Source organism: Bactrocera oleae, chromosome 4, assembly GCF_042242935.1.
Source record: "Bactrocera oleae isolate idBacOlea1 chromosome 4, idBacOlea1, whole genome shotgun sequence".
In the NCBI taxonomy this organism is placed as follows: Eukaryota; Metazoa; Arthropoda; class Insecta; order Diptera; family Tephritidae; genus Bactrocera; species Bactrocera oleae.
The window spans coordinates 38138290-38164572 of record NC_091538.1 but is presented as its reverse complement, the minus strand read 5'-3'; the positions used below and the strand labels follow the sequence as shown (position 1 = coordinate 38164572).

Here is a 26283-nt window from a genome sequence, read left to right as displayed (position 1 = left end):
TGATGTAGATACAGTCCAAATACTAATAATGAACGTCGCTTGTAGTAGACGATCACGCGGAATTTCAAATCTCATCAACGACAAGTCTGATGTTAAAGACAAAGGCATATATGTATGTCAATAGATGTTCAACTAAATTGCAGTATCAAGAACGTCGATCTCCTCATCAAAACAGCATTCTTCATTTATTACATACAATTATCACAATGACAATGACAATGGTTTTTTTTGCGGGAGTGGAAAATGCTTTCGGCATCATCAATAGCAAAGTTATGTGCCGCTTGCAGGTCACTGAAAGCCCCCCTCTAAGGAACCGTCGCCTACCTGGAACCACGTTTTCATTACTTAAGGGTGGCGTTCCATTTTTCTCATTGAGGGATTTACATCTGCCCACCTGCGTCGAGGTTCCGCTTTTTACTGCGTAGCAAAATTGCTGTGAATTTCTGGATGATCTCCAAGTTTGCTTCGCTCTCCAGTATGACGCCGATTTAATTGTTCGCGTTTATTGGACCAACCCGGTCTTCTACGGCGCTGCGTTCCTGGTGCCATCGCGCACATTCAAAGAATGTGTGTTCAGCGTCGTCTTCTGTCGCGTCATTTTATGGGCGTGACGGCTCTTTGACTTTTCCCATTCTGTGGAGATAATTTTTGAAGTATCCGTCACCGGATATCGGCTGTGTCGTGTAGAAATCGACTTCTCCAAATCTTCGGCTTTTCTCGCCGTCCATCTGCCGCGATTCTCATTCTCCCATCTTCATTGCCATGCTGACATCGTATCTTTCTTTATTTGTTCGATTGCATCTTATTATTATCAGTTAGCTTTAGCTCCCACAGCTTTTTCCATTCATATGGTAGGAGGTCAATTGGGATATTACCACTTATAACTAGTATTGCATCGCCTGACACTGTTCGGTAAGCTGATGCAACTCTGAGGGCTGCGGTGCGGTATACTCTGGCCAGTACCTTACACCGGTTTTCTTTTTTTATGGCGAATAATAGGTTTCACCATATCATCCCATAATGTAAAAATGGTAAAAATCGGATTTTAACCACGCCTGCCTCTTGTAATGTGTCTTGGTGCGAAACAAATTTAAAAGGGGAACGGAAATCCTTTTATTGGAAAATGGTTATACATACATATGTATTTTATTCATTTTCGAATACTATTTGTACATTGTAAGTGTTAGATTATGATTCGATGACTACTTAAATGTATCTGTAACAGTGTATATTTGAAATAGCGTCATATAAGAAATAGGTCGTCTGGATGTCCAATTTCGCCGACTATGCGTAATATCTAAAGAATTATATCACCGGTTTTCCTTGAATCAATCTCTGTAGAATCAGAAAGTTGTTGTTTACTTACGTGGAACTTTTCGTAATAATTTTAGAACAAAATAACCACTCCCCCCCTAGGGTCAATGATTCAATGTCAATATTTCAATTAATTATATTTATAGTATATATGCATATTTTATGTTCATATGCATTTGTAAAATTGTACACAGTTCAATATTATTTGCATTTTAATAAGTAAAATGTATTAATATGCATGAAATTACTTTTTAAACATAATCGGTATTATTCATAAAAAACTTTTACAACTAATTGGTAATTATTGCATTTCACTAAAAATATTGTAACAATTGCATACAGTCGTATCTCTTATACATTTCTGCCTATTTAATTCCGCTTCGATGAATTGATTAAGTATTTACAGCAGTGGGTGAGCAGATGTTTCTCACCCGTTGACGCAGAGTGACTATGGTGCGAAGCTATGGTTCCAGCTTCACGAGTATATATGTCTAAACCGTATTGACCCTCCTCGGGAAAACTGTAAAAGTGTTATTGGGCATGTTGACATTTAACATTTTACAAGTATACCACTTACTTTATTATGAATGTCACAATGTCGTCTAACGTGTTATGCGTCACATATTTGGAAAGTTTCTTTTCTTCAACACCGTTCTTGTGCAGCGTGGCCATAAAGTCTGTCAAAAGTTTTGACATGCGAAATTGAAGGTCTAAACTTCGTCCAGCAAATATAAGTGGATCCTGATATTGTCAGAAATTTACATATAATGGTTCCACAATTATTGATGATTACTTATAATATTATTCTAAAGACAATGTCTATATTGCAGATAAAAATAGGTGATCGTTGTGAATGATTCTCTTCTAAAGTACCATACGATTTCAAGAACTGACCTTTACTACTTCAGCAATGATTTTTAAGTACTTACCTGGTGCGTTATGGGTATTAATCCGAAAAGTCTAGTCGCTTTTGTAGGACCCCATTCACCGCTTGCGCAATCCGGCAACGGTACCATAACTGTTTGTAGCTCTTCGCAACATATCTAAATATTATGAAAAGTTATAAAAAGATATTATTTAGAGTAAAGTCATATGTTTTTTCTATATAGCAATAACACAATTTTGAACTACACGATTACCCTGACAAATTAATTTTCACCAACAACACACATTAATATTAAAATACACAGTGAGACTATAAATACTTTTTTTTTGTTTTGTGATACTGCTGTAGTTTTTTGAAAATATATTCTCTCTGACGTAAACTTCAGTTTAAAGCCAACAGTTAATTATTTGCCGTATTCTAAGGAAGTTATTATTTACTGATTTATATATTAGCACGGCGCAATAACCATGGAACCTACAACTAGCACAAGGCAAAAGTTTTTTCTCTATTTTTAGCTAGTCATGGAATCATGAAACTCTTTCCGAAAGGACCATAGTGAAGCTTTTAACATAATATATATTTAGAACCAGTCGTTTGTTCTGTATTGCGGTACTTTTCCATAGGCCCTCAAAGACGTAATACTAAATAAATGGATTCAGGACCGCAAGTACATACGTATCAAGTGATAGATCTAAGGAAACGAGGCCATATGAAGTAATAACAACGTTCGAGCAATGGAATTTTATGTTCGATAACGCTAAATATGGTTTATTGATTATCAAAAATATTGCATTTATCAATTAAAATGAGTTACAGAGAAATTTCAAATAACCAAAATTAGCAGATACGAAAACTTATGACTACAGAGGTTGGCATAGAACCACATGTTATATTTTGTTTAAAAACTTGTAAACAGACTCAGCTGTTAAGTCGTCTCGTTGCAAAAAGCGAAGTAATGATGAAATTTTCGTTCGTTGAAACGTTGTCGATTTCCTTTTTGAAGAGACAGCTATACCCAACTTCAATATTTCAATTTTGAGTATGATTGGACACACTGAGTGGATACTTGTTGATAGACACAATTAATAGCAGACATTTTAACAAACGATTGTTTGAATGTTACACATACTGTTTGTAGGAGAAATGGGCCGAGGAAAGCACTGCACAGCGGCAGAGTGTTAGCCAATAAAAAATTTGCAAAATGGTGGTTACACCCGAAGAGAAATTGCAAAAATTATAAAAAGATCCCAAAATTTGGGTTTAATGCTTTGAAACATCCAAAAGAATGAGAATTGACGGGACGGTCACGAAAAACGCCATTTCAGGATGACAATTACATAGAGATTTTATCAAAACCCGATCCTTTCAAGTCCTCTGTAGCTATCCAAAAGGAATTGGGTGGAGACATTATTTCGAGAACTGTTACACATCGCCTTGAAAAAAGAATCGCTTTGGAAGGTTGTTCCGGAATGCTCTTTTGGTCCGATGAATTTAAAATAAATATGATAGGTAGAGATGGAAAAGTTTGAGTTCGATGTCCGAAGACGGCTGATATGATTCTCCGATATACGACAAAATCTTTCGAACATTAAACAACAAAATAAGGAGGAAATATGAGAAAATGTCCAAGAGGCCAATTCAATCTGTAAGGCTCTAGTTGAATCTACGCCGAAAACATTTGCAAGTAAATTCTAACTTATATGCATTTTTCAGTTATAATAGTCTACTATTTACGAGTTTTGGTTTCATGATTCTATTTTATTGCCAATCGAAGTTCCTGACAGTTCCTCCAAAAGTTGTTTGCTGATAATATTTAAATTTAAATTGAGTTATTGTTGCTTTTGAAATGTTTGAAATAAATTTTAATAACTATAAAAAATAAATGTTTCCTCCTAAGCACTGTGGTAAAACTTTGTTTTTGCAAATATTTGTAAATAAAATTTTGATTCCATTTTTTTGTCAGTAACTGCAAAACAAAACCTTAGAAATAACAAAACCTTAAAAAAAATTGCAATGGATGACGAACCTTAAATTTGCAGACGGACTTAAACTTCATTGGCTCGCCAGTAAGGTATTCCTGTGGGGTTACTGCATTGGCAAATATGTCCAGAAGAAAGGCTCCAGAGCACGGAGCATGTACACGAAAAGCTACAATGTTTCCAATAACTGATTGCATAACGAAACGCTTCAGAGAGACGCTGTCGTAAGAGTCTTCGTCGCTATCGTAAAATTTAAGATTATAGTGGAAAATCAGGCAACTTTGCATGTCTGTTGGCATGGCAATACGAACAGTGGCAGCACCTATGCATTAATGACATACAAGTTAGTAATTATGTAAATAGTGTGGGGTACAAGTAATATATATAACTCACCAGTGTCATCTGTGAATACTACCGCGCCATAACCTTCATCTGCGAAATGTAGCCCATAACGGAAGAAAAGCGATCGCACAAAAGGTAAATTTTCGAATTCCCGTAGAGTTATAGGTCTTTTAAGCAGTTGCCACTCCTCTTGTAAAGGGTAAAATTCATAAATGAACTCCCGAGGATCAGTAAGGAAATAGTGATCGTCATATTCATATCTGCTAGGATTTTTTATGTTAATAATTCTGAATTTTGTCTATGTGTACACGGATTACCTTAAACTGTCATTTTTGCCGCGTCCGGTTTTTGGTGCTTCCTTTGCATTGACCAAATGGCGCGCGCCCCAATTGCATTGTACAAAACGCCAGGCTCCCGCAACATACACTGCATTCCAAGAGTTGCGGAACCGAGAGTCTTGGAATTTGACTCCTGGCTGGTAACCAGCACTCTTTGAATAACCTTTAATTACTACACAGTGAAGGCCGGCATAGCTGCAAAGTCGCTTGAATAGTACATGGTAGCTCTCTGTACCGTATTTGATGCCCCGCAGTAAACCCATTGGTGTGTCACCCCGCAAGTCATCATCGAAGTGCATTGCATTTAAATTTTTAACAGTTATCCAACGGAAGATCGTTCGAGCCTTTTCTATATCTGTGGTACAACGACCGACCAACTGCCGCACTAAGTCCGTGAAGGTCTTCTGATCCTCTTGAGCCACCTTTATTTTTAATAATATTGTATCATTATTGAAAATAATGCATTCCTTTATCATTTACTATTTTATCAACTCACCGATATTGCAATACGATCGACATCTTCGAATTCAATAGGATCAGTGTATATTTGGAATTTGCTAACGGCTGGAGGAGCTGGTATTGGAGCTATCATCGGATATTCTAGTGGAACCGCTCCTTCATCGAAATCATCATCTAAAAAGATACTCTCGTTTTGCATGTATTCCGAGCGGCGCGCACTAATCAATTCCAACATTTCACTCGACTGGCGATCTACTAAAGCGGCTGTTTCGTATCGCTCATGCTCTAGCATTTTACGTGTGATGCTTTCCTTTTTTTTGCTGCGCCGCAGTGTCATGTTCTTTTCCAGATCTTCCTTCTGCTGCTCATGCCGCAGCGTGAGCATATTGTGGTCGTCTCGATTGCGCCGAGAAGTTGCTAGCTCTTTTTCGAATTTGTGTGTGAGGCGTTGCAGTTCGCGTTCCCATTCGTCTTGGAATTCAGATTGTATTTTGCGATCTTCTTCCTCTCGTTTGCGGGCAAATTTGCGATACAAATCATCTTCCTCTTTACGATGTTTCATCTCAAGGTGTGCTTGCTCCTCCCGAGCCTATTTTAATATATTAATCATGTCAATGTAAGCAATAGAAGATGAACAAAGGGCTAACATCAAACAAACATATGTATGTAAGTATACTTAAAAAATTCATATAAAGACAAAATAAGAGAACTACGTATTGATTTTAGTTCATTCGTTGGAGTATACGATATAATGAATATATACGAATTAATTTTAAGTACCTTGTACACTTTGAGTATATGCGGACCTATGTATAGGGTAATTTATTTTTAATAGTCCAAGTTTCTATGCTTATCTAGGCTCACATTGATTTGAAGATTTTAAGGTGATGAGTACAACCTTTAACACGCCTTTATTTAATCTCAAACTTCATAAGATTTATGGTTTTGAATACGAATAATAGAGACAAGAGTGCGAAAATCCTTGAGGTTAACCAAAAGAAAAGGGGATGAGCTGCTGGATGAAAGCAAGAATATAAAAATTTTCGTACAGTATCTTCATGGAGATCCTTGTCGAACAAATTTTTAATATTTTCACATATTTTCGAGGCAGCAAGTTGAGGATTTGCTTTTACTGACTGTAATATTTTCGTTTTTCTCGAACAGTTAATATACTTGGTCAACCAGAGCGTGGCTTTGGCACAATCGACTTAGTTTTTTTGAATGCTTCCACCACATACTGCACAGAAGAATGTGTCCTTCCTATCATTTTACCTATTTCTCGGAATGATTTGCCTTCTTTTCTGAGTTTAAGAATAATTTTTCTTTCGCCAGCACTAATTTCTTTAATTTTAGGGGTCATCGCGATTTTTGCACAATGAAAAATTATAATAACTTTAAGGTCAACCGTCAAGATCGAGATCAATTATACAATACAATATAAGCGCTTAAGGGAATGTATTTGTCACCATATTACAAGGGAAATATCCGGTTTTGATATGTACGGATACTTTTTCCGTTGAATTTAAGTAACTGTGCTTAGTTTTTGTTCTGGGAATTTTTTTAAAGTGTTTGTCTAAACGTAAAAAACGTATGGAAAGTGCAGTAAAAATATTAAATAAAACTTTTGTATACTATTTTTATACATAATAAATTATTTGATCACAAATTTCTCAGTTTATTGTTTTCATGTCGAGGTGTACGGATAATTTTCCTGGCGAGTGTATACTTGTACATATGTAGGTATCGACAATGCTATTTTTTTCTTTTTTAACAAGAAAAAGAAAACATTCGAAATATATAAGTAAAAAATCGGTATATAAATGTCTACAATTAGTACTGCATATTAATTTTGCAATAGTAAATGGATTTTAAGTGGTTCCTTTCCAGCAAGGGTTAAACATATGTTGTTTTAGATTACTCCTGCTCATCCCCCCATCTTTTGCCATAACATGGTTTTTGGCCTTCGGTAGTGCTTTTGTTGATTCGCATTGTTAACTTTGTTAATTATAATTTCTTGCTTGAGTGAGTTGCAGTAGAGAAACTGCAACGGTTTGCTTAGGGCATTCAGACTCTTCAACTACAATTTTAAGTTCGTCCAAACTACTTTGCATCGGCCAGCGATATCCAATGAGACCAGCTATCGGGTAACTGTTCCGAATGTGAACTGTGCGCTTGCTTATGCCAGCAATTAAATAATCTAGAAATCCGCATGTACGGTTTTGTTGGACAATTGTTTACATACGAATTGCCTTTGTAGAAAAATAACTGTTAATAAAACTCTAAATAGAACAATAGTAGCCATTGTTCCTGCTGTTGCCTCTGCTGCCATATTAGTTTGTATTTCAGACAGTCAGTAAAACAAAGCGAAAGTCTAGCATAAGCCTATAATAAATGGATCTATCGAGCTGTAGAGATTAACTATATGAGATGAAAAAATTTTACTAACCAAATAAAATAGAAAAGAAGTTAAAAATCAAATCAGACTTTATTAAGCGCTTAATTTTATCGAGAAATAATGGAAATGAACAATGTAAAAACAATAATCATCGACATTTACTACAGTAGGTGTATTACGCTCGACCATGGTTGTTTTATATATAAATAATCAGAATGACGAGACGAGTTGAACTCCGAGTAACTGTCTGTCTGTCCATCCGTCCGTCTGTTCATCCGTCCGTTTGTGGAAGCGATAATTTAAGTGAAGATTAAGATATCTTAATGAAACTTAGTACACATGTTTCTTGGCAAAAAGGGAGTACGAGTTTGTAGATGGGCGTAATCAGACTACTGCCACGTACACAAAACACCATTAATCGAAAACCTATAAATTGCCATAACTAAGCACTAAATTAGGATACAATGTTATTTGGAGATTGCAGTAACAAGGGGCACCTGTGAACTAAGAATTTTGAAAAAATGGGCTTGGCCGCTAATAGGTTTAATGTCTGATTTCAGCTCGTCTCATCATCCTGATCATTTATATATACTCGAATGTATATAACCCTATATCTATCTCGAATAACCGTTGGATGAACAAAGCTATTATATTCTGTCGCAACATGTTGCAAGAGTATAAAAATTTAACCACGCCCCTCCCCATCCTTTTCGCGACCTTAGATCGCACGTAAATTATTTTTCCCTTAATGTTTGTTATTTTATCTTTCGTTTCCCATGGGTTTCATCCTACTATTAATTTCTTCTTATTTTAATCATATTCAAAGGCTTCTGCACTGGTCTATACGCTATTCAACATTATCAAATATGGGAACAGCCCACGTACCCATACATATGAACACATACACTAATGGAAAATAAAGGTGTGCGTTTAGCTGATGCTGTTTTTTTGCTAAATGATGGAAATCTGCCAAAAATTATTTCAATTGATGTCCAATAGAATTAGAAAACTTATGGCAAACCACGGAAAATATACAGGTTATTAAAAACCCATATTGTTTTGACCAATGATATTTCTTATTTGGAAAAAAAATTTTAGTTTTAAAATACAGAATCAAAGATTTTCGATATATTAAGGTTTAATAAAGTAAATCATAAATATAACTAAAGCAAAAATTGCAAATACTTCAGAATTATTAAATATGTAAAAACTAAATTATTTTTATAATTATTAAATAAATATTATAAAACTTTGAAATTTGAGAGAGCTGCCTAAATAATTTGAAATATAAATTTCGACCCTACTATTGATAGCTCAGTTGTCAGGAGTCAGGTATTGCGCGGACAATGCGAAGAGTAAGATATTTAGTCTGGACCTTTCGTTTATGGTTGGGACAATAATCAAACGAATCTCCGGTTCTTTATTTCCAGCTGATTTACTTCATCAGCCATTTCTTTGATAGCCTTTTGTCTCAGTTGATGCAAATTGAGAGCGGCTGGTTTTAATCGTGCTGTTAAATGTAGTGCTTTCATATACTGGAGTCGATTTGAGTTCTATAAATTTAAAACAAACAAATGCCGATGCTATGTCTCTATTTTATTTGTGCGAAAAACTGATTAATTTCGGTTATATAGACTAAGAGAGACATTATACCAGCTTGATTTCTGGGACCTACAAAAAAGTATAAAAGGTACTAACATATTGAGCGATATGTATGATCAAGATATATCAATAAGAATAAAGGAAATTATTATTTTGCAAATTTGGTGTGTAAACTGATTTAATCCTGTTATATTATTTCAATAATCAAAATAGTTTACAACTCTCACTAAAAAAAATATTTATTTGATATTAACTATAGTACATTATATCTGATTTCGAATAAGACCTTGCAAATAAAAACTCTGCATTTCCAAAACCATTAGATCCCAAATTAATCATTGTTTTCAGTTGAATATTTAAATAAGCCAATTCAGTGGTGTGCTTATTGAATTGCAATAAAACTTTTCAATAATGATTTTTAATTTGTCTATCAAAAATAATCGAGCTGTGTCTGTTATACCAAATACAATTTTTTCAATGGTTTTTTAAAATGATTAGAAATAGTATTATAAATATTTTAGTTCATAACTTTCATGTTTACACTAGCTTTAAAGTTTATACTTTTGAAACATCTCTCAATTATGAAACATAGAACCAGATAGGTATGAGTTGTACAGTCCTGGAGAAGATAATTGCCACTTGTTGAAAGAGACACATGTGAGTGGTGACTTGGAGTAGATTGAGAATCAGTACAACCTCTTTAGAGTAATTTCTATCTTTGTGTTTAGTAGTTGGATTTATTACAGGGTACGCATGGAGATTTAACTTTCTATTCAAGAGTGATGGCAATATTCTATCGATATATTTTCACTTCTTTTATACTTATATTTTGGGGTGGATATTTTGTAAGCCTCGAAATAATTTTTATATGCTGCATCGCGATTGGTCGAATTGTGCGCAAAAATAAAAACGCCGAGATCACTAAAATGGACAAAGCAACAGATAATAAAATAAACACTCTTCGGTAGAATACTGCTAAAAATAATGATGAAATACTTAAATGAATGAAAATGAAGTGATGTATTGTAGAAAGTATCAAAAAACGAAAATAAATATTAAGCGAGCAAAACGAATGCATTAAGCGGGCATTGTCTGACGAAGGAGGAGCAAAGGCATACACAGCGATAACTACAATGATTTGTGTATAAATGCAGTTGCAACGACTCGTAAACCACAGCTAGTGGCCACTTGCCACACGCGCCAACACTTTGTGGCACCGATCGCTTGAGTTGCTCACACTTTCACTCTTGCATATGAGCATGATCACATGTAAGTACATACATATGTGCATATGCATTTAATTTCTTTAAACAATGTCACACATAAAATATCATCTTTACTGCATATTGTCCGCATCAACAGACCCAAACTGTATTGCTTAGTGTTACGAATTGGCACTTACACCTTAGATCCAAAGGCCAGAGGACACTACGATCTGTGATCCATCTCTAAACATCATTTGGACTTTTTACGATATGGCGATAAAACACTCAAATTACTTAGTCTTTTTTTTTTGTATAAAACGTAATTTCACAAAGTCTTAGGGACCTACTTGCTAACTTCTCCTGGAGATAATGCCAAAATCTGAATACATCGTACTCTGCCCAGTTGAGAGAATATTTTGTGTGAACTACTTAGTTACACCTACATTCGTGTCTACAGCCTTTCACCAACGTAATCAACAGCATGAAGTAGCTGAAGTAATTTGCTTCAGCTACATAAATACACATACTAAATTGGCTCATTAATAAAGTGCACATAACATGAGTATATACGTTTGAATTCGTAGACTAAAATACTTGTTTCTCAGTTTTTGAAACTTCTCAAGCAGAAAATTAATTTATTGTTTCCCGTAAAGAAATCAAATTTTGTGTTAATTTGTACTCATTAAAGAGAAGTTTAAGAGATTTAAGAATGTGGGCATGCTAAAAACTGTGGATTAAATTTTAAAGCACATGCAAAACAACAACAGAGACTGAGCAGTCAATAAGTTGAACATGTGTACATGAAACAATATCCCACTTGAATCAAAAGTTTTTAAAGTAAAAAAGTGAGATATAGTAAATGAGAGTTTGTGTCATTAGGTATGTTAAAATACTTGCTAAAATTACCAAGAATTCACATAATCAAAAATTTCTACCGAAACTTCTTCCTGTTTGTTTCGTTCTTTGGTTTCTTGTTCCATGTGGCAGATATAAGATTCGAAATCGAAATTTTCTCCGAGTTCGTTGTATCCTTGCTGCTAGGTTACGAAAAATTTTAAAATGTGGACACATGTCCTTAAGAGGGTATTCTAGTCTAGAGGCATGAATTTCAGGAAATTTTTGAAGTTTCGTAAAAAAAAATTTATATTTTTACTGACAATTTTTCTATTAGTTATATATTAATATTTATAACAAGAATACGGGAAATTCGCCAAATAAAAAGAGTTAAAATTTTCAAAAATTAGCAGCCATTGATGTAAAGGGTCTTAAAAATTTTTCACGCGATCATATCCACGATTGCACCCCCCTAGCAACTAATAAAAATAAATGGCTGTACAATTTTTTGGACTGGTTTGGTTTTTTTTGAAAATACTAAAAATTTAAATTTAATAAGACTCCCTAAAAATTTCAGGTAAATTGGTCCAGTAGAACCTAAGAAATAGTGGCTAAAGTTTGAAAAAGACAGTTTCGAGAAAAACGCGTTTAAAGTTTCAGTTACGGCCTAACCAGTTTGGATGCCAGGTCAGCATAATACCTATATCTCCGAAAATAATTTGAATTCTAAAAAATCCTCTTGTATACATATTTTTCAATGGTAAACCTTTGAAAATATAGAAAAAAATCGTTTTTTTTTTATTTCTAGACTAGAATACCCACTTAACAAAATTAAATCAACATTTTCACAATAAAAATTTAAAATATCATAGCTAGCACTCATTTCGTCCCGTTTCGAAAGATATGCATATAAATTATTAAAATTCAAATTTAAATTGTGTTCAACTCTTAATTTTAATAGATTTAGAAGTGTCCTTTAAACCCAAAATGTCAAACGGCAATAAAACAGCACATATTCATGAACCTGCGGAAAAGTGTACTTCTGTTAGTAGTTGAAATAGCATAAGTATAGAAGGGACCAGAACAATATTCACAAAACAATGAGTTCTTTCATGAACTGTATGACGTTAGGTATTGGGGTTTAGTTTTGGTCTTATTTAACATTTGTGTACAGCATTTGATTGGTGTTCTCTTTGATAAGAGAGTGCTTAGCCTTTCGCATTGCTTGTCACACACACTGCAGGGGGTATCAAACAAGTCTCTACAAAGTGAAAGAATTCCATTTTGCAAGTATGCTTCCTAAGTCTTTAGTTTGTATGAGCCCACAAAAATTAATTTTTTTAATTTGCTCCGAGTGAATATTTATTGAATTGTATGTTTTAATGTGCATTATTAAAAGCGCGAATTTACTTTCTCTACTAGTGAATGCAGCATGTGAACACCAAATTGCGTACAAATAAGCACTTACTTACTTATGTAGCGTTAATTTTTAACGGGTTTTAATTTATTGCTAATAAATAATTGGCGTTGGCTTTACTCACTAGATAGAAATCTATCGGTTTTTCTCTCATCTTGTTGTAGGCTTTCTGTATTTCCGTTTGCTTAAGCGCATGAGCAATGTGCAATGCGCTGGCGTCGAATCGGCCGTATTTATAATCGGAATCATTTTGTGACGGGGAACTGACATCACGGCTGCCGTAACCATTTGGCGTCGATTGACGTGAACTCAGTCCACCTGAATACATGCAAAGGAAAATGAATTGGAAAATTTTATTTAATTTCTACAACACTAGCACAAATTCAACATTTCAAATTTGCAGGGTGTACTTAATCTTAAATACTTATCTTCATAAGCATGTGTGGTTATATATCTAATTAAGAGTGCGCAGAGGTATTAATGTGCATGCACTCTGTAAATATAATGTTTAATTATTCGCCTGCATTGAGAGTAATGAATGGTGGCGTGGGCTGTTTAGTGGCAACGGTTTCTTAGATTGATGCATTATCATATTTCTAAGAAATGAGTAGTAATTATTGGCATGTGGTATTCAATACTTACCGTCAACTTCGGCGCGTGTTCCGCGGATTTGGTCATTGACGTATTTGTTGGTGCGGGGCGCATTCAAAGCCTGCCTTATGCCCACCGACGTTTGATCTAAATGACCAGGACCACTCTTTGGTACATGTGAACTACAGTAAACCTAAATGAAGTAATTACAGTTCACATTATTCACATTACTCCTTCTCAACTGAGACAATAATACAATATTTATTCGGATTGCTTATAAAATATGTAACGACCTTGAGTTTGAGTTTTGACGACATGCATTATAGCACTATGTCTGAGAGTTCTTTAATTTATAAGTTATGCTCCTTCCAGCAAGTAGTTAGCACATTGTCCCTTAAAAGCCAACAGAAGCATGCAAAGTTGATTTTCGTCGTTTTTCGTCACTAAAACTTTATCTTATGTTATTTTTTAAAAAATTATGAAACGTTGCTAGAAACTGCAAACTTGGTAACATACATCAGGAAATTAATTCTTTTTCGCACGGAGTAACGTACAATCGCCGTGGAGAAGGAGAGAATAACAATATTTTAGATGTCAGTAATAAAAGTTGTATGGAAGTAGAGGAGGTAAAATTTGCCTTGAATCTCACTCCTTCAGGTATCATTGAACTAGCGGGTACAGAAATAAAACGCCTAAGCAGAGTTGAGTTAGGTTCTAACTATGGGAGTTTTAAAGTCTGACAAGTAGTGACTTTTGCTAATCTAACCTATGGTTTGCTAACGGCCAATTCTAATAGTTCAACAACTTAAGTTTTGATGAAAATAAGCTCTTTATTCCGTATTGTCGTAATCTAACACACATAACAGTTGCATATAGCAAAGTATATCGCCAGATTTGAGCTAGTTCGCAAGTGAGCAGTTCTCACCAGTAGAAAAAGTAAACCTATGTTAAAAGTTTTTTACCTACATAAGTACATACGTATGTGTATAGCTAATGCAAACCAGAAATTCATTTTGCTTGTTCAGGTTTTCCCTACAAGGTAGCTGGCCACGGCGAACGTTATGTGCCATATCTGTAGAGCAATGAGTGTGTGTGTGGAAGCGTGCATAATATCTAGGTGAGCAGATAAATGCATGCACTCATACATGCATATGCGTAGCTATGTATATGATTTGAGAGTACCTGTCTGTGAGGAGGCATAAGCACTCGCAAAATCGCAGTCCATCGTAGGCTAACATGGAAAACTAACACACGTAGCAACAATATATGCAGGCAAAGACAGATGCCGGATACTAATTTTAGTTTGCTTTCAACAACATTTTTCTGCTATGGCATTTAGTCAAAGCAGTTCTTCGGCTCAGCAATTTCGTAAAACAGTAAATATTTTGTTAACGAGCGCCAAAAGTGGGTTTTACTTACAAAACGCACTTCGATTTCAAAAACTTGCTTAGAATTTCGAACATCTCCTGTGGAGCAATTGGCATTTTTTTAATATTCTAAAGACTGAAAATGGAAATTTAGCTCTTCCCCCTGACTGATCCGTCTACCTTCATACTCACCTCCTTGTCGTCCTGCTTGTGCTGATTGTTGAAATAAGTTTTAAGTGTTAACTTTGTGCCACAATGGACACACTTAAAACAGCCAGAATGGAAGAATGTGAAGTCTTTGAGAGGTCCCACTCGATCCACTTGATAGACGATTTCGTTGCACCGCAGGCATGTGGATTCATAGAAGTTTGCGCGGTACATTTTTCTGGCGAGTTTGTGTGGTAATAGAAGACAGTTTCATACGTACATACACACATTCATAAATAAAGGACATCGACCTCAAATCGATACGTCTGTGGCAATGTTATGTATTTGTAATAAAAGTATTCGACTGTGATTGCGACTTCCACTGGTTGGAGATTTTGGCGTTGGTTTCTTCTCACTAGAATTTCGTTGAAATGCTGCCCTCACACTTCAGCTGCTCTTAGTCAGTGTCATAGGTGTCATCAGTGTTTTTCTTTGTTTGATTGACTTAGCTAGCGCCAGCGTGTAATATGACGGATTCATTGAATGCATTTGACTGCTATGCTGGGGACTTGCATTCCACTTCACGCTTTTCCCTTGTGTAAAGATGTACACGCCGTATCAGTTCAGTTGGTGTGGTTGGGCGGGATTTGTTTTACAACGCTGTTTATTCATGAAACGTGATGTGCCACAACTGCCAAGATTCAAAGTAGTAAATGTTAAGTAGTTGCTTAGTTTGTATTTAACTGTTTTAATGTATCTTCAAATGAAATATTTACTAATTCATTAGTATGTATGTAAATTGTGAGATTGTGTGTTATTTGGGCCGAATTTGACTTTTGTCTTAAATGCTCAAAAGGCTTATCTGAGGAGTATTCGCCTAGGAATTGTAATATGCCCGATGGCGTTAACTTGGCGAGTGCTGTTTTATTATTTTTGCTAGTACAGCTTTTTTTGGTATTTCTACTATTTTGCGTAGGTTCAAATATCTTCAAGGGGCGTATTTGTCACAGCCGGATGTCAACCGGATTTTTCTTTTTAATGTCAGAATATCTCATAATTTTCTAAGCTTTAAAACCCAATTTAGTTTAATTCTGTTTTTTATAACCGATTACTATTGGAATGAATGATGAAAAATAACGATGGGTAAACGTAGTCATCCAATTTTGATATCACATTAGCTAATAAAGACATTGACTTGTTCTGTTACTGTTTTGAAAACAATATTTAACAATTTCTATTTAATTTGTTCAAAGATATTACACCTTTCCATAGAATCAATGTCGAATGCAATGATAATTTTCTGATTTTGAAATTTTGTATAATAGTGATGTGGCGCCCTAGCGAGTTCATTGAAGTAAGGATTGCACTTTCAACAAGAGTAATACATCAGCTCTGAGATCGACCATTTTTAAGTTCAAAAGTTCGTTTCTTTCGATAGTTACGCTTCGGAGTCGAATCGAGAGCAATGGTCTGCACGCAAGGAACCAAATCCAAAGCGTGACAAGACGCAACAGTCAGCAGGTAAAGTTGTATTTGTAGTATTTGTGAATGTGCATGAAATAGTCTTCAACTATATTGAAAGGAAGTAACCGTCAACGGTGACTATTTATGGTGTTTTTGGAAAATTTGAAGGAATAAATTACCGAAAAACACGCCCGTTTTAAATAAAAAAGAAAATGCTGCTTCATTGATATCAATCCGATAGCAAATTTTTATGAATTGGATCTTCTGGAAACTTCTTATTGCCTACCCAGAAGATCACATTATCCTGCTTGTTATATGGAGATGATATCATAGGGGTAAATACCAGCTGCTGCTCCCAATCAATATGGTTTATATTCTCTATCGAAATGTAGTTTCCAAATTTTTAAATTCGAATTGGTTCGAAATAGAAAAATTACAATCAAATATACTCATTTCTCAAAGTGAATTAAAATTATATATATTCAATGCGAATACTCTAAGTTATTTTGGATAAGAAAGAATTTTCATATGTCCACGAGGTTAGTTTTGAGAAGGCTAAAACTAAAGTAAACAAATAATCACTTTTACAATATATATTTCTATTCACGTCTCTTCAGCCCTTTTATGGCTATAAATGTCGATGTCAAGCTTGTTCGAAGTAAATATTACATATGTATTTTGCATAATGATATTATATATCCATGTCTTTGACCATTCTTACCATATATTACTCAAATGCGTGGTATGTCAAATAGTTAAATTGAAATTTGAGTATACACGTTCACACTGGCATATAAATATATAAATTTTAATTATATATTTTTTCATCTGTCTATAAAAAGCAATATCGATTGGCTAACGGCCTCTAGGCATCATCTTCTTTTCATATAAGTTTTCAAATATGAATATATTGGTGACAACAGTCCTGAAAAAGCGGTTCCTTAAAGTAGTGATTCTGAAGGCCACATAAAATCGCACATATATTTTCTTCATTAAATAAAAACTGTTACTTGAGTGTGAGTAAAAAGCTCTTGTATGAGCTTTTGTAGGTACTAGTCTTATTAGATATCACCTGGATGACGTAAATTGCACTGAAAGTCATATTATGCTAAAATACAATAACAATAAATATTTCTATTCCTAAATTAGTTTTGTAGTTAGTTGGCTAAACCTCATTAAGTAAAATATATATAATATATTCTAAAGGCAAATTGAAAAAAAAGCACAAAACTATATGCATTTCAGATTCAAATTGTAATTTTAAACCTATAAAAACATTTTCAATATGAGCAAAATTCTGCATAAAACAGGTTTTTTAATTTCTGAGCAAGCAGTCTCAAGCCTTCAAAGCTAACCTGACAGCTGTTATATGTACTTATTGTATTAATATTAACACATTATTAAGAGATGGAAGATTGAGATTGTTAAAATAGATAATTTCCAATAGACTTATTTATCCGTCAAAGTTCGTTTTGTATCCCACAAAATAGTTTACTATTAGGTTTTTTTTAGATCGGTATATTACAGATAGCAGTCATGGAAATATTTTCCTATCGATAAATCAAAAACAAAAAACGTTGTCTAGTTTTTCAGTTTTCAGATCTATCATAATTGTCTGTTTCGGTAAACTTTGGTGGTTAACATTCTTTGAATGACTGAAACAATTGCTACAGATTTAAACCTTAACTTTTTAAGGTCGAAAAGGCACCGCTAATTTAAAATGTTTACATACAAGGCATAAGATTCTATAAAGTAAATTGTAAATCTGCTGTATTTTCTCCATACTGATACTATACTGGTTATGTTTTTAATATAGTTAAGTCCATAACACTACCGACAATTTAATGGAGTTTAATATTCTTGAATTCTTCTAACAATTACTGATATAATAAACTTCGTTCAAATGTCCTTCTTTATAGTATCCAAAGTTTCAGATAACCAACCTACCAACTTGATACTGATATACACTTGAAATACTTTTTCCGGTTATATTTTTAGAGAATCCAGAAAAATATTAAGTTCTTTGTCAGTTTTTTTTTGTTCATCAAAAAGCCGTGGTGAGGTATTGAAATATACGGAATAAACAAAAGACTTAAGAAGCAAACTTGCAGAGTATTCGCTACATTTTACAACTGAAGTTGGTGAAGAGTTAAAATTGAACGTTTTTTAAGCTGCAGAAAGATAACCCGTAAAAAGTTCCAAATTGAAAAGTGATAGGTAACCATTTCAAATGAGGGCAAGACAAAGAGGGATTCCTTCACACACATTCTCACAGTTTTTGCAGAACAACGAATGGGTTTGTATGAGCCCAGATTCTCGTATTTGTCGTCTAGGAAACATTCATAGCAAGCAAGAGGCGATTATTATTATTGTAAATATGGAGTCGCGCGGTATACGAAAGTATCCAACCAAACAGCAACGTTTGCAGACCTACATAGCCACCGACGTGGATACGTAGGAATGTACATAGTTTGTTTGATTGGCGAGTAAGTCATGCTTCTCATGTGTGAATGAATGGGCACATATTCGGAGGTCATTACCGCACTGCTTTGTCTCGCAATATGACATCACAGAATCATTTATGCTACAATATGAAGCCCAAATGCTCGCACTACAGCTGTGTTTTTGCTGTTGTTATTGTTATTGCTAATGCTGCTGCTGTTGTTGTTACTCCTAATTTTGTTATAGTGACTACTAGTGCCGGTTTCGCTACTGGGGCGGTTGTATTTAGCAATAAAAACAGGTTTCAAGTTAGTTAAAAATGTTTCGTAGAAAGAATGCGATGCTAACGAATCTTCCAGCTTCTTTCGAATTCCAAAAAAAATTGAATATTTGGTTTTCATGGCCTATTGGTCTATCATTCTTATTTATATGTGTGTAAGACAGCTTAGTTTTCAATGTTCTTCTATCATCCACTTCCCAATTTCTTTTAGTAAGTTATACAACTTTCAATATTCGCAACTGAAAATGTTTACTAAACAATAGTGGGCAGTTTTGTCAGTTTTTAAAGCACAAAAATTTAGTACATATAAGTAAATAGCATAGTTTAAAGAAAAAAGACATATCCAAGAAAGACTTTTTTACAAAATAATATAAGTAGTGCTTGCCAAATAGACAAATTTATTGTCTTCAAATTTTGTATTTATGGTAGTCAGTACTAATACTGACTCTTAATACAAGTTTGTGAAATGTATGAATATAAAAATCGGTTATGAAGATCCTCAGCACTTGTATAGAAGTGAAGTATTTTAAGGTATGTTATAGGTTAAGATCTCCATATAAACTAAAACAACAGTTGGATTATCCAATTGATCGATAGATGCACATTGCCCTTACGTTCGTTGCCTTTAAATACAGTCTCCAATCACATATTTTATAACTACTTGCAAGTATGATAACGGATATATTATGCATGTACGAGTATGTATTAGTAATCCATTCGTCTTTGGATCGAGATTGCTCACCTGAATTTCGACAAAAATCCGTATGCAAATTTTGAAATCTGACAAGTTGAAAATGACAATACATATTTATGAAGTGAATGTGTTTCAAACGAGAAATAAATGAAAGAATGCGCGTTTAAAGTTTGACGGCGTCTCGACTCAGTGTGCTATTATCGGTGCCAAAGAGAAGCTTAATGAAAGCGCCAAACGAAAGTTATCGATATTGGCAAAAACAATTTATGCTTTGCTTTTCAATTTGAACATGCTTACGTATTTATTTACATACATTTGGGTGGAGCGAAATTTTTTTTTTTTGCTTAGCTGTGGGGTAAAATCTGTAGATTATAAAAAAAGAAAATTTAACATCTAGAGGCGGCGCACTCAGTTTAAAAGTAAATTTCGAGTAAATAGTTTTTTTGGGCAAGAAAAAATTATTATTGGTTTAAACTCTTTACATTTATATAAAAATTACCGAATGTGACTGTTTTTGACTCAAAATTTATTTTTATCATATTTTAAGACTTTTTTTAAAACTCCAATAATGACCAGTACAAAGTTTTTTTCCGCTTCACCCTAATATACTTATGTATATAAATATGTTTATTAGCAAAAATAAAAGTAAAATGTGTTTACATTAAAGTCACCTGGGGCCATAAATAATAAATTATGGCATCTTTAGGAAATATAATGCTATTAAAGAGCGAAACTCCCAAATATATATGAAATAATTATATGGAATTTTGAAGATTCGTCTTATTTAAGTAAACAAAACCAACTTAGATCTTTTCAGAACTCAATTAGGTATCCTTTATGCCCCTAAAACTTACTTTTGTTATTGGGCGCAGTTTTGGACCGATTGCTTCTATTTTTCATATCAAATAACATAGCATATTTTGCTTACTTTTTTGTTTCGTGTTGTTTTATATATATATTTTTATTTTGATATTTATATCCTGAACAGGGTATATTAAGTTTGCCATGAAGTTTGTACCAAATAGAAGAAAACGTCGGAGACCCTATAAAATATATACATAAATGATCAGCAAAATGAGCTTAGTTGATTTAGCCATGTCCGTCTCTCTGTCCGTCCGTCTGTCTGTATATATACAAACTAGTCACTCAGTTTTTAAGCTATCGATCTGAAATTTTGCATCTGTCCTTTTCTCACTAAGACGCTGCACATTTGTCGGAACAGCCGATATCAGACCACTAAGCATATACCTGCCATACAAACTGAACGATCGGAATCAAGTGCTTGTATGAAAAACTCTTTCATTTGACCAGGTATCTTCACGAAATTTGGCATCTATTATTATTTAGGGCAATAAGCCAATCTCTGAAGAAATTGGATAGATCAGAAAACTAAAGCATATAGCTGCCATATTAACTGAACGATCGGAGTAAAGTGCTTGCATGGAAAACTTTTTCCTTTGACGAGTTATCTTCACGAAATTAGGCACGGGTTATTGTTTAAGGCAACAATCATATCAGATATCATATAGCTCAAATTGAACGATCGGAATCAAGTTCTTGTAAGAAGCCTTTGTATTTGTGAAGGGCATTATAACTTTTCATTGATATTGCTTAAAGAGTTTGTCCAACATGACTTAAAATTTTTAGGAGTATCACTCACACAAATTCCAAAAACTTCTCACAAATATTACATCAAACTGTTAGCTATTGGTCATTTACTTACTTTCATTTAAAATTATCTATGAGACTGACTGATTTGTGAAAACCCGTATAGAGCAAGCCGATGTTAAAGACAATGACGAATTTCACATTTATTTTTAATAATAATCATATCAACAACTCCAGGTGCAACAACCACTGCAAAATCAACCGAGGCAATCCGAAATAGCTATAATAATAATATAATAACAGCAACAAGTGCAACAACATTCCGGGCGATCTTTCACTTTTGTGTGCTCATTTATCTGTAACAGTGCACGTACACAGTCATGTCTACGTGCATATGGAAGTGAATGAATTCTGGAGTCAATACGGTTATGAGAATACTGTGTTCTTGAAGCTCTGAGAAGTGGCATCCCAACCGCACAAGGCATTACCTCTTGCCTCAGCTGTGGGAGCAACAGCCGCGACAATCCTGAATTCAACCTTAACCGTTCAGTTTTCTTAAATTTTCTTTTCGCTTGTGAACATACATATGTATGTACCTATGTATGTATGGCTGACTTTATGTAAGCACAGTAGACAGTGGCAAGGCATTGATAATTGACACAGGAGGAGCAACTTTAAAATCTCAGTGTACGTATGTATTTTCGCGTTTATTTTACTCTCGTAACATTTTGCTACAGAGTATAATAGTTTTGTTCACCTAACGGTTCTTTGTATCACCTAAAACTAATCTAGTTAGATATAGGATTATGTATATATAAATGACCAGGATGAAGAGACGAGTTGAAATCCTGGTGACTGTATGTCCGTCCGTCCGTATGTCTGTGCAAGCTGTAACTTGAGTAAAAATTGAGATACATGTTTCTTGGTACACATGTTTCTTAGTACCGTAAAACGGTTCGTATTGCAGATGGGTGCAATCGGACCACTGCCACGCCCACAAAACGCCATTAATCAAAAACAAATAGATAAATAGACTGATCTCCAAAATAAAATAATTTTTTTTTTTAATTGGGAGTGGTCCTGCCCACTAATAGGTTTAATGTGCATATCTCCTAAGCCGCTAAAGCTATAATAACACTAAAAACAAATGTTTTTAGCACCTCTATCGATAATGTGAAAATGGGTGACAACCCCGCCCACTCCCCATATAACGGTACTGCTAAAAACTACAAAATGCGCGATAAATCAAGCATTAAATACGTCAGACATTAAATATTATCTCAAGGATGGTATGAAATGACTTTATAGAAACCGCGTTCAAAATTAGACAGTGGGCGTGGCACCGCCCACTTTTAGGCGAAACCCCATATCTTGGGATCTGCTTAACCGATTTCAACCAAATTCGGTACATAACAAATTTTAATGTAATAGTGCGAAAATGGGCGAAATCGGATTACAACCACGCTATTTCTCATATAACACCATTTTAAATTCCATCTGATTCTTTCACTTTCCACTAAACAAATCAAGCAAAATATATAAAGAAATCTCAAACGAGTATATCTTTTGACTTTACGAGAGTATAAAATGTTCGGTTACAACCGAACTGAGCCCTTCCTTACTTGTTTTATCTCAAGTTTATTTATTTTATAACATATTATTTTAACACATTTGTACGTGTGTGTGTGTACGCTTGGGTGTACGATATTTATTCGCAAACTAAATCGTCTTGCGCACACTCGTACTCACTTCACAGAACAATAGCAAACGCATGCGCATATACCATACATATAAATATGTACATATGGAAAGATATGGGTATGTGTACACGGAGTTGTGAATATGCTACGCTTTCCACTTTTGCTACGTAAATGTGTTGAAAAACGACTTGAATTTTTAAGTGTGCGTTTTGTATGTATGCGCTTTCATGCCTCTAAAAACAGGCAGCAGTAAGATGATGTGATGACTCCGCTAATCAAGAGAAATTACAATAACCTCTGCAGAGTTTGGTTGTAATTATAAATTAATGGCATGCCCCGGTTTTGGGAAAATGTTTGCTTTTGCTTTGGGTCTAGTACTCGTATATGTTATGTTCGAAAATTCGAAATTGTTGGATATTCACACATTTCTAAACTCATATGAGCATATACATATACATATGGATGTAGGTAAAGTTAAAAAATTGCCAATAGCAATATGTGATCTGGAAAATGAGGATTATTTTCGAAATGCATTTCCAATATTGGTTACGAGGTTTTTTCCCATTCAAATCCGATAATTAGGGAGGAAATTCACTACTTTATAACTATAAATTCCAGTTTAAAATCTAACTAAACAGAAAAAAGGTCTGTAACAACTAAAGAACGATTTCCTTTATTTGGAGTTCGCTAGTTTCGCTCGTTAATCGACTTAAACATTGGTGTGAGACTGATTGTCTGTCACGACTTTAACACAGATAAAAATACTCGTTGTTTATATGGGAAAGAGACAGTCAGCTATTTAAAATGGGCTTCCGAGTCATACTATTTTTGAAGTAGTTTGTAACTATTTGAATTTACTTCAGGATTGTGACAGATTTTTCAAAGATGTATTTGAAATGGACTTGAGCAATAAATAGTACTAAAAGAATAACTGTTTCGAAAAATCAACACTCAGCAGCATTCCTCAGAAAATTTTGTTTTATCAAAACGCGTTAAGCGATATCTTTAATTTGGACAGGTCCGGTATTAACTTGGGTCTTGAGTCCAACATCTGTGTTCTTGTGTACAGCATAAATATAAATTAATGTTTTCATATGTTAGCGTACAAATTTTCATGAATTGTAAATTTTTTTGTTTTTCTGTCTTCATTTTATTCACCATTACCCTTCCGCAAATGTAGATCTCTTGACAGGTAAATAGCATTATATAGGACAGCTTTTGTGAAGCAAGTTCCTCAATTATAATTGCAACTCTATGCGGCTTATCAGTTGTATAATTTTTCCGTTTTTTTTGTTGAAATTTGAGTTTCTTCACAAATAATAAGCGAGAATATATATGAATAATATGACAATAATATAAAACCAGTGCAACATCTATGTACGGTTTGTATGAGTATTTTCTTCTATTTTTATGCACCAAGCAGATTGTACTGTCCCAGACTTGTACTCATGACAACTAGTTAAAGTGAATATGCGGTAGATGTTTATACACAAGAATATTCCTTGAGTCTCCGAATATGGCTGGGATTTAGAGTAGCATCCCCTGAATTCGGGATTAAAATGGGTATGTACGAATAGAGGAAGTTCTACAAATTATGAAAATATGTATATATATATAGTTGGCGTTGACTTATGGTTTTTGAGATATTTGCATTTAAAGTTTAAAAATTAAACTATTTAAAGTGTTTCTTTCCTTTTAATTTTTTTAATTATTAATGAATTTTACACAAATATTTTTTACTTTTATATCCATTAACACTTCACTAATTCGTTTCTACACATTTATTTTATATTAGATAATACAAGAGTAACTTTGATTCAATATTTAACTTTTTGTTTTGTTATCCATTTATTCATTCAATAGAAAAGGAAAGAAAATATTTTCATATTTTGCAAACGAATAAAAATAAATAAAAAAGAAAGATTATACCGTCAATACAAAATTCATAATCGTGTGATGAGTAACGTAAAATGTTTCAGAATCTCATTTCTCTTGATAAATCCCGGCGTTGGAACGACTAGGGTTATTATTTTTGAATAGCAGCCAAAGGCCGCAAACACATTGGAGTGTTATCTGTTTTCTTTATTTCTTTTGCAAAATATGTAGATAAGGTAACACTGGTATGTTATTTGTTAGAATGCAACCCTTTTGCTATTGTGAGAATAAAAAGAATTTAACAAAAGTTAAATATTGAATTAAAGTTATTTTTGCATTATTTAATATAAAATAAATGTGTAGAAACGAATAAGTGAAGTGTTAGTAAAAATAAAAGTTAAAAATATAAGTGTAAAATCATTATAAATAAATATAAGTGTAAAATCATAATAAACTTTAAATGCAAATATCTCAAAAGCAACAGTCTGCGGCAACTATGGAGAGCCTACCCGAAGATACCTATTTTAACCCAGAACATACAAATCCTAGAAACCGTGATCAAGCCAGGACTTAAAGTCTGATACCATTCATTTTGTACTAGTCAGTAATTGGGCCGACGTAATTTATTACTGGCGGGTGTACTTTCTTATGTACATAAGTACATGTAAGGGTTTGTTTGTGTTGCATATTGTGTTGTACTGATTTGTCGAGTTTTCTGTTCATTTCGGCTTATGATTTTTTGCCTAGTTTCGTTAATTATTATCTACGACATTTGTTTTCTTTCTCTCTTTGCTGCACAAGTGCATTTCGTCCATGTATTCGTGCATGAACTCTCAGTTGTGTTAATGTGGAGATTATCAATGGGTTGGAGAGTCTTTGCACATTTACCACTCGTGGGCACAGTCACCGAACGACCAAATAGAGTAATATAAACACACCGTAAATAAATTGATTGCTCAAACGGTTATTGAAATAATTACTTTGTAGAAATATTTGCAATAATAACAGCAATGTACACACCACAAATTTCGTTTGTTTTTTTTTCGAATTCGGATCAGTCCGCTTCGCGACGTTTACACCGCCACTTCCCAAATGAAACTATCTTTTCCGTGCTCAAAGCAAACACGAAACCTGCTCCAACTCTCAATTTGGTCAATCGAAACTACGGTTTGATTTGATGAGGCGGCGCAGCGTTTGAGCCATGGTCAATAATGGCATTGCCATCGCCGAATGAATTTGGTGAGATCATCCGCTCTCCCAACAGTTTTTTCAACATGTATGTATGTATATATCCATTTGCATGTTTGTATGCGTGAGTATGTGCCCATAGGAATTTACTGGCCA

The 26283-nt window shown here is 34.2% G+C and overlaps 1 protein-coding gene across 3 annotated transcripts; it reads right to left on the bottom strand.

Moving 5' to 3' along the window:
* Window positions 1-1425: 1425 nt before the first annotated feature.
* On the bottom strand, window positions 1426-26109 carry LOC106621264 (peptidase hillarin). 3 transcript variants are annotated; one of them, XM_014240031.3, is made up of 11 exons: window positions 25960-26109; window positions 14922-15567; window positions 13414-13555; window positions 12896-13089; window positions 5356-5907; window positions 4839-5281; window positions 4573-4781; window positions 4227-4501; window positions 2244-2357; window positions 1892-2055; window positions 1426-1834 (listed from the first exon to the last, which is right to left on the bottom strand). In XM_014240031.3, the coding sequence occupies exons 2-11, from the start codon at window positions 15108-15110 to the stop codon at window positions 1684-1686; spliced, it is 2433 nt and encodes an 810-aa protein (XP_014095506.2). In that variant the 5' UTR covers window positions 15111-15567; window positions 25960-26109; the 3' UTR covers window positions 1426-1683. The 3 variants fall into 3 exon arrangements, with proteins under 3 accessions (XP_014095506.2, XP_014095507.2, XP_069965235.1); XM_014240032.3 differs by having other exon boundaries at window positions 25920-26040; XM_070109134.1 differs by lacking the exon at window positions 25960-26109 and adding an exon at window positions 21480-21497.
* Between the last annotated feature and the right edge of the window lie 174 nt (window positions 26110-26283).

What these genes read in the sequence shown, in the direction of transcription:
- LOC106621264 (XM_014240031.3), bottom strand. Translation starts at nt 15,110, where the DNA reads ATGTACCGCGCAAACTTCTATGAATCCACATGCCTGCGGTGCAACGAA. An exon ending in AACACGCGCCGAAGTTGACG is followed by an intron (nt 13,090 to 13,413) that starts GTAAGTATTGAA and finishes GCATGTATTCAG; the next exon opens with GTGGACTGAGTTCACGTCAA. An exon ending in AGTCCGTCTGCAAATTTAAG is followed by an intron (nt 2,358 to 4,226) that starts GTTCGTCATCCA and finishes CATAATATTTAG; the next exon opens with ATATGTTGCGAAGAGCTACA.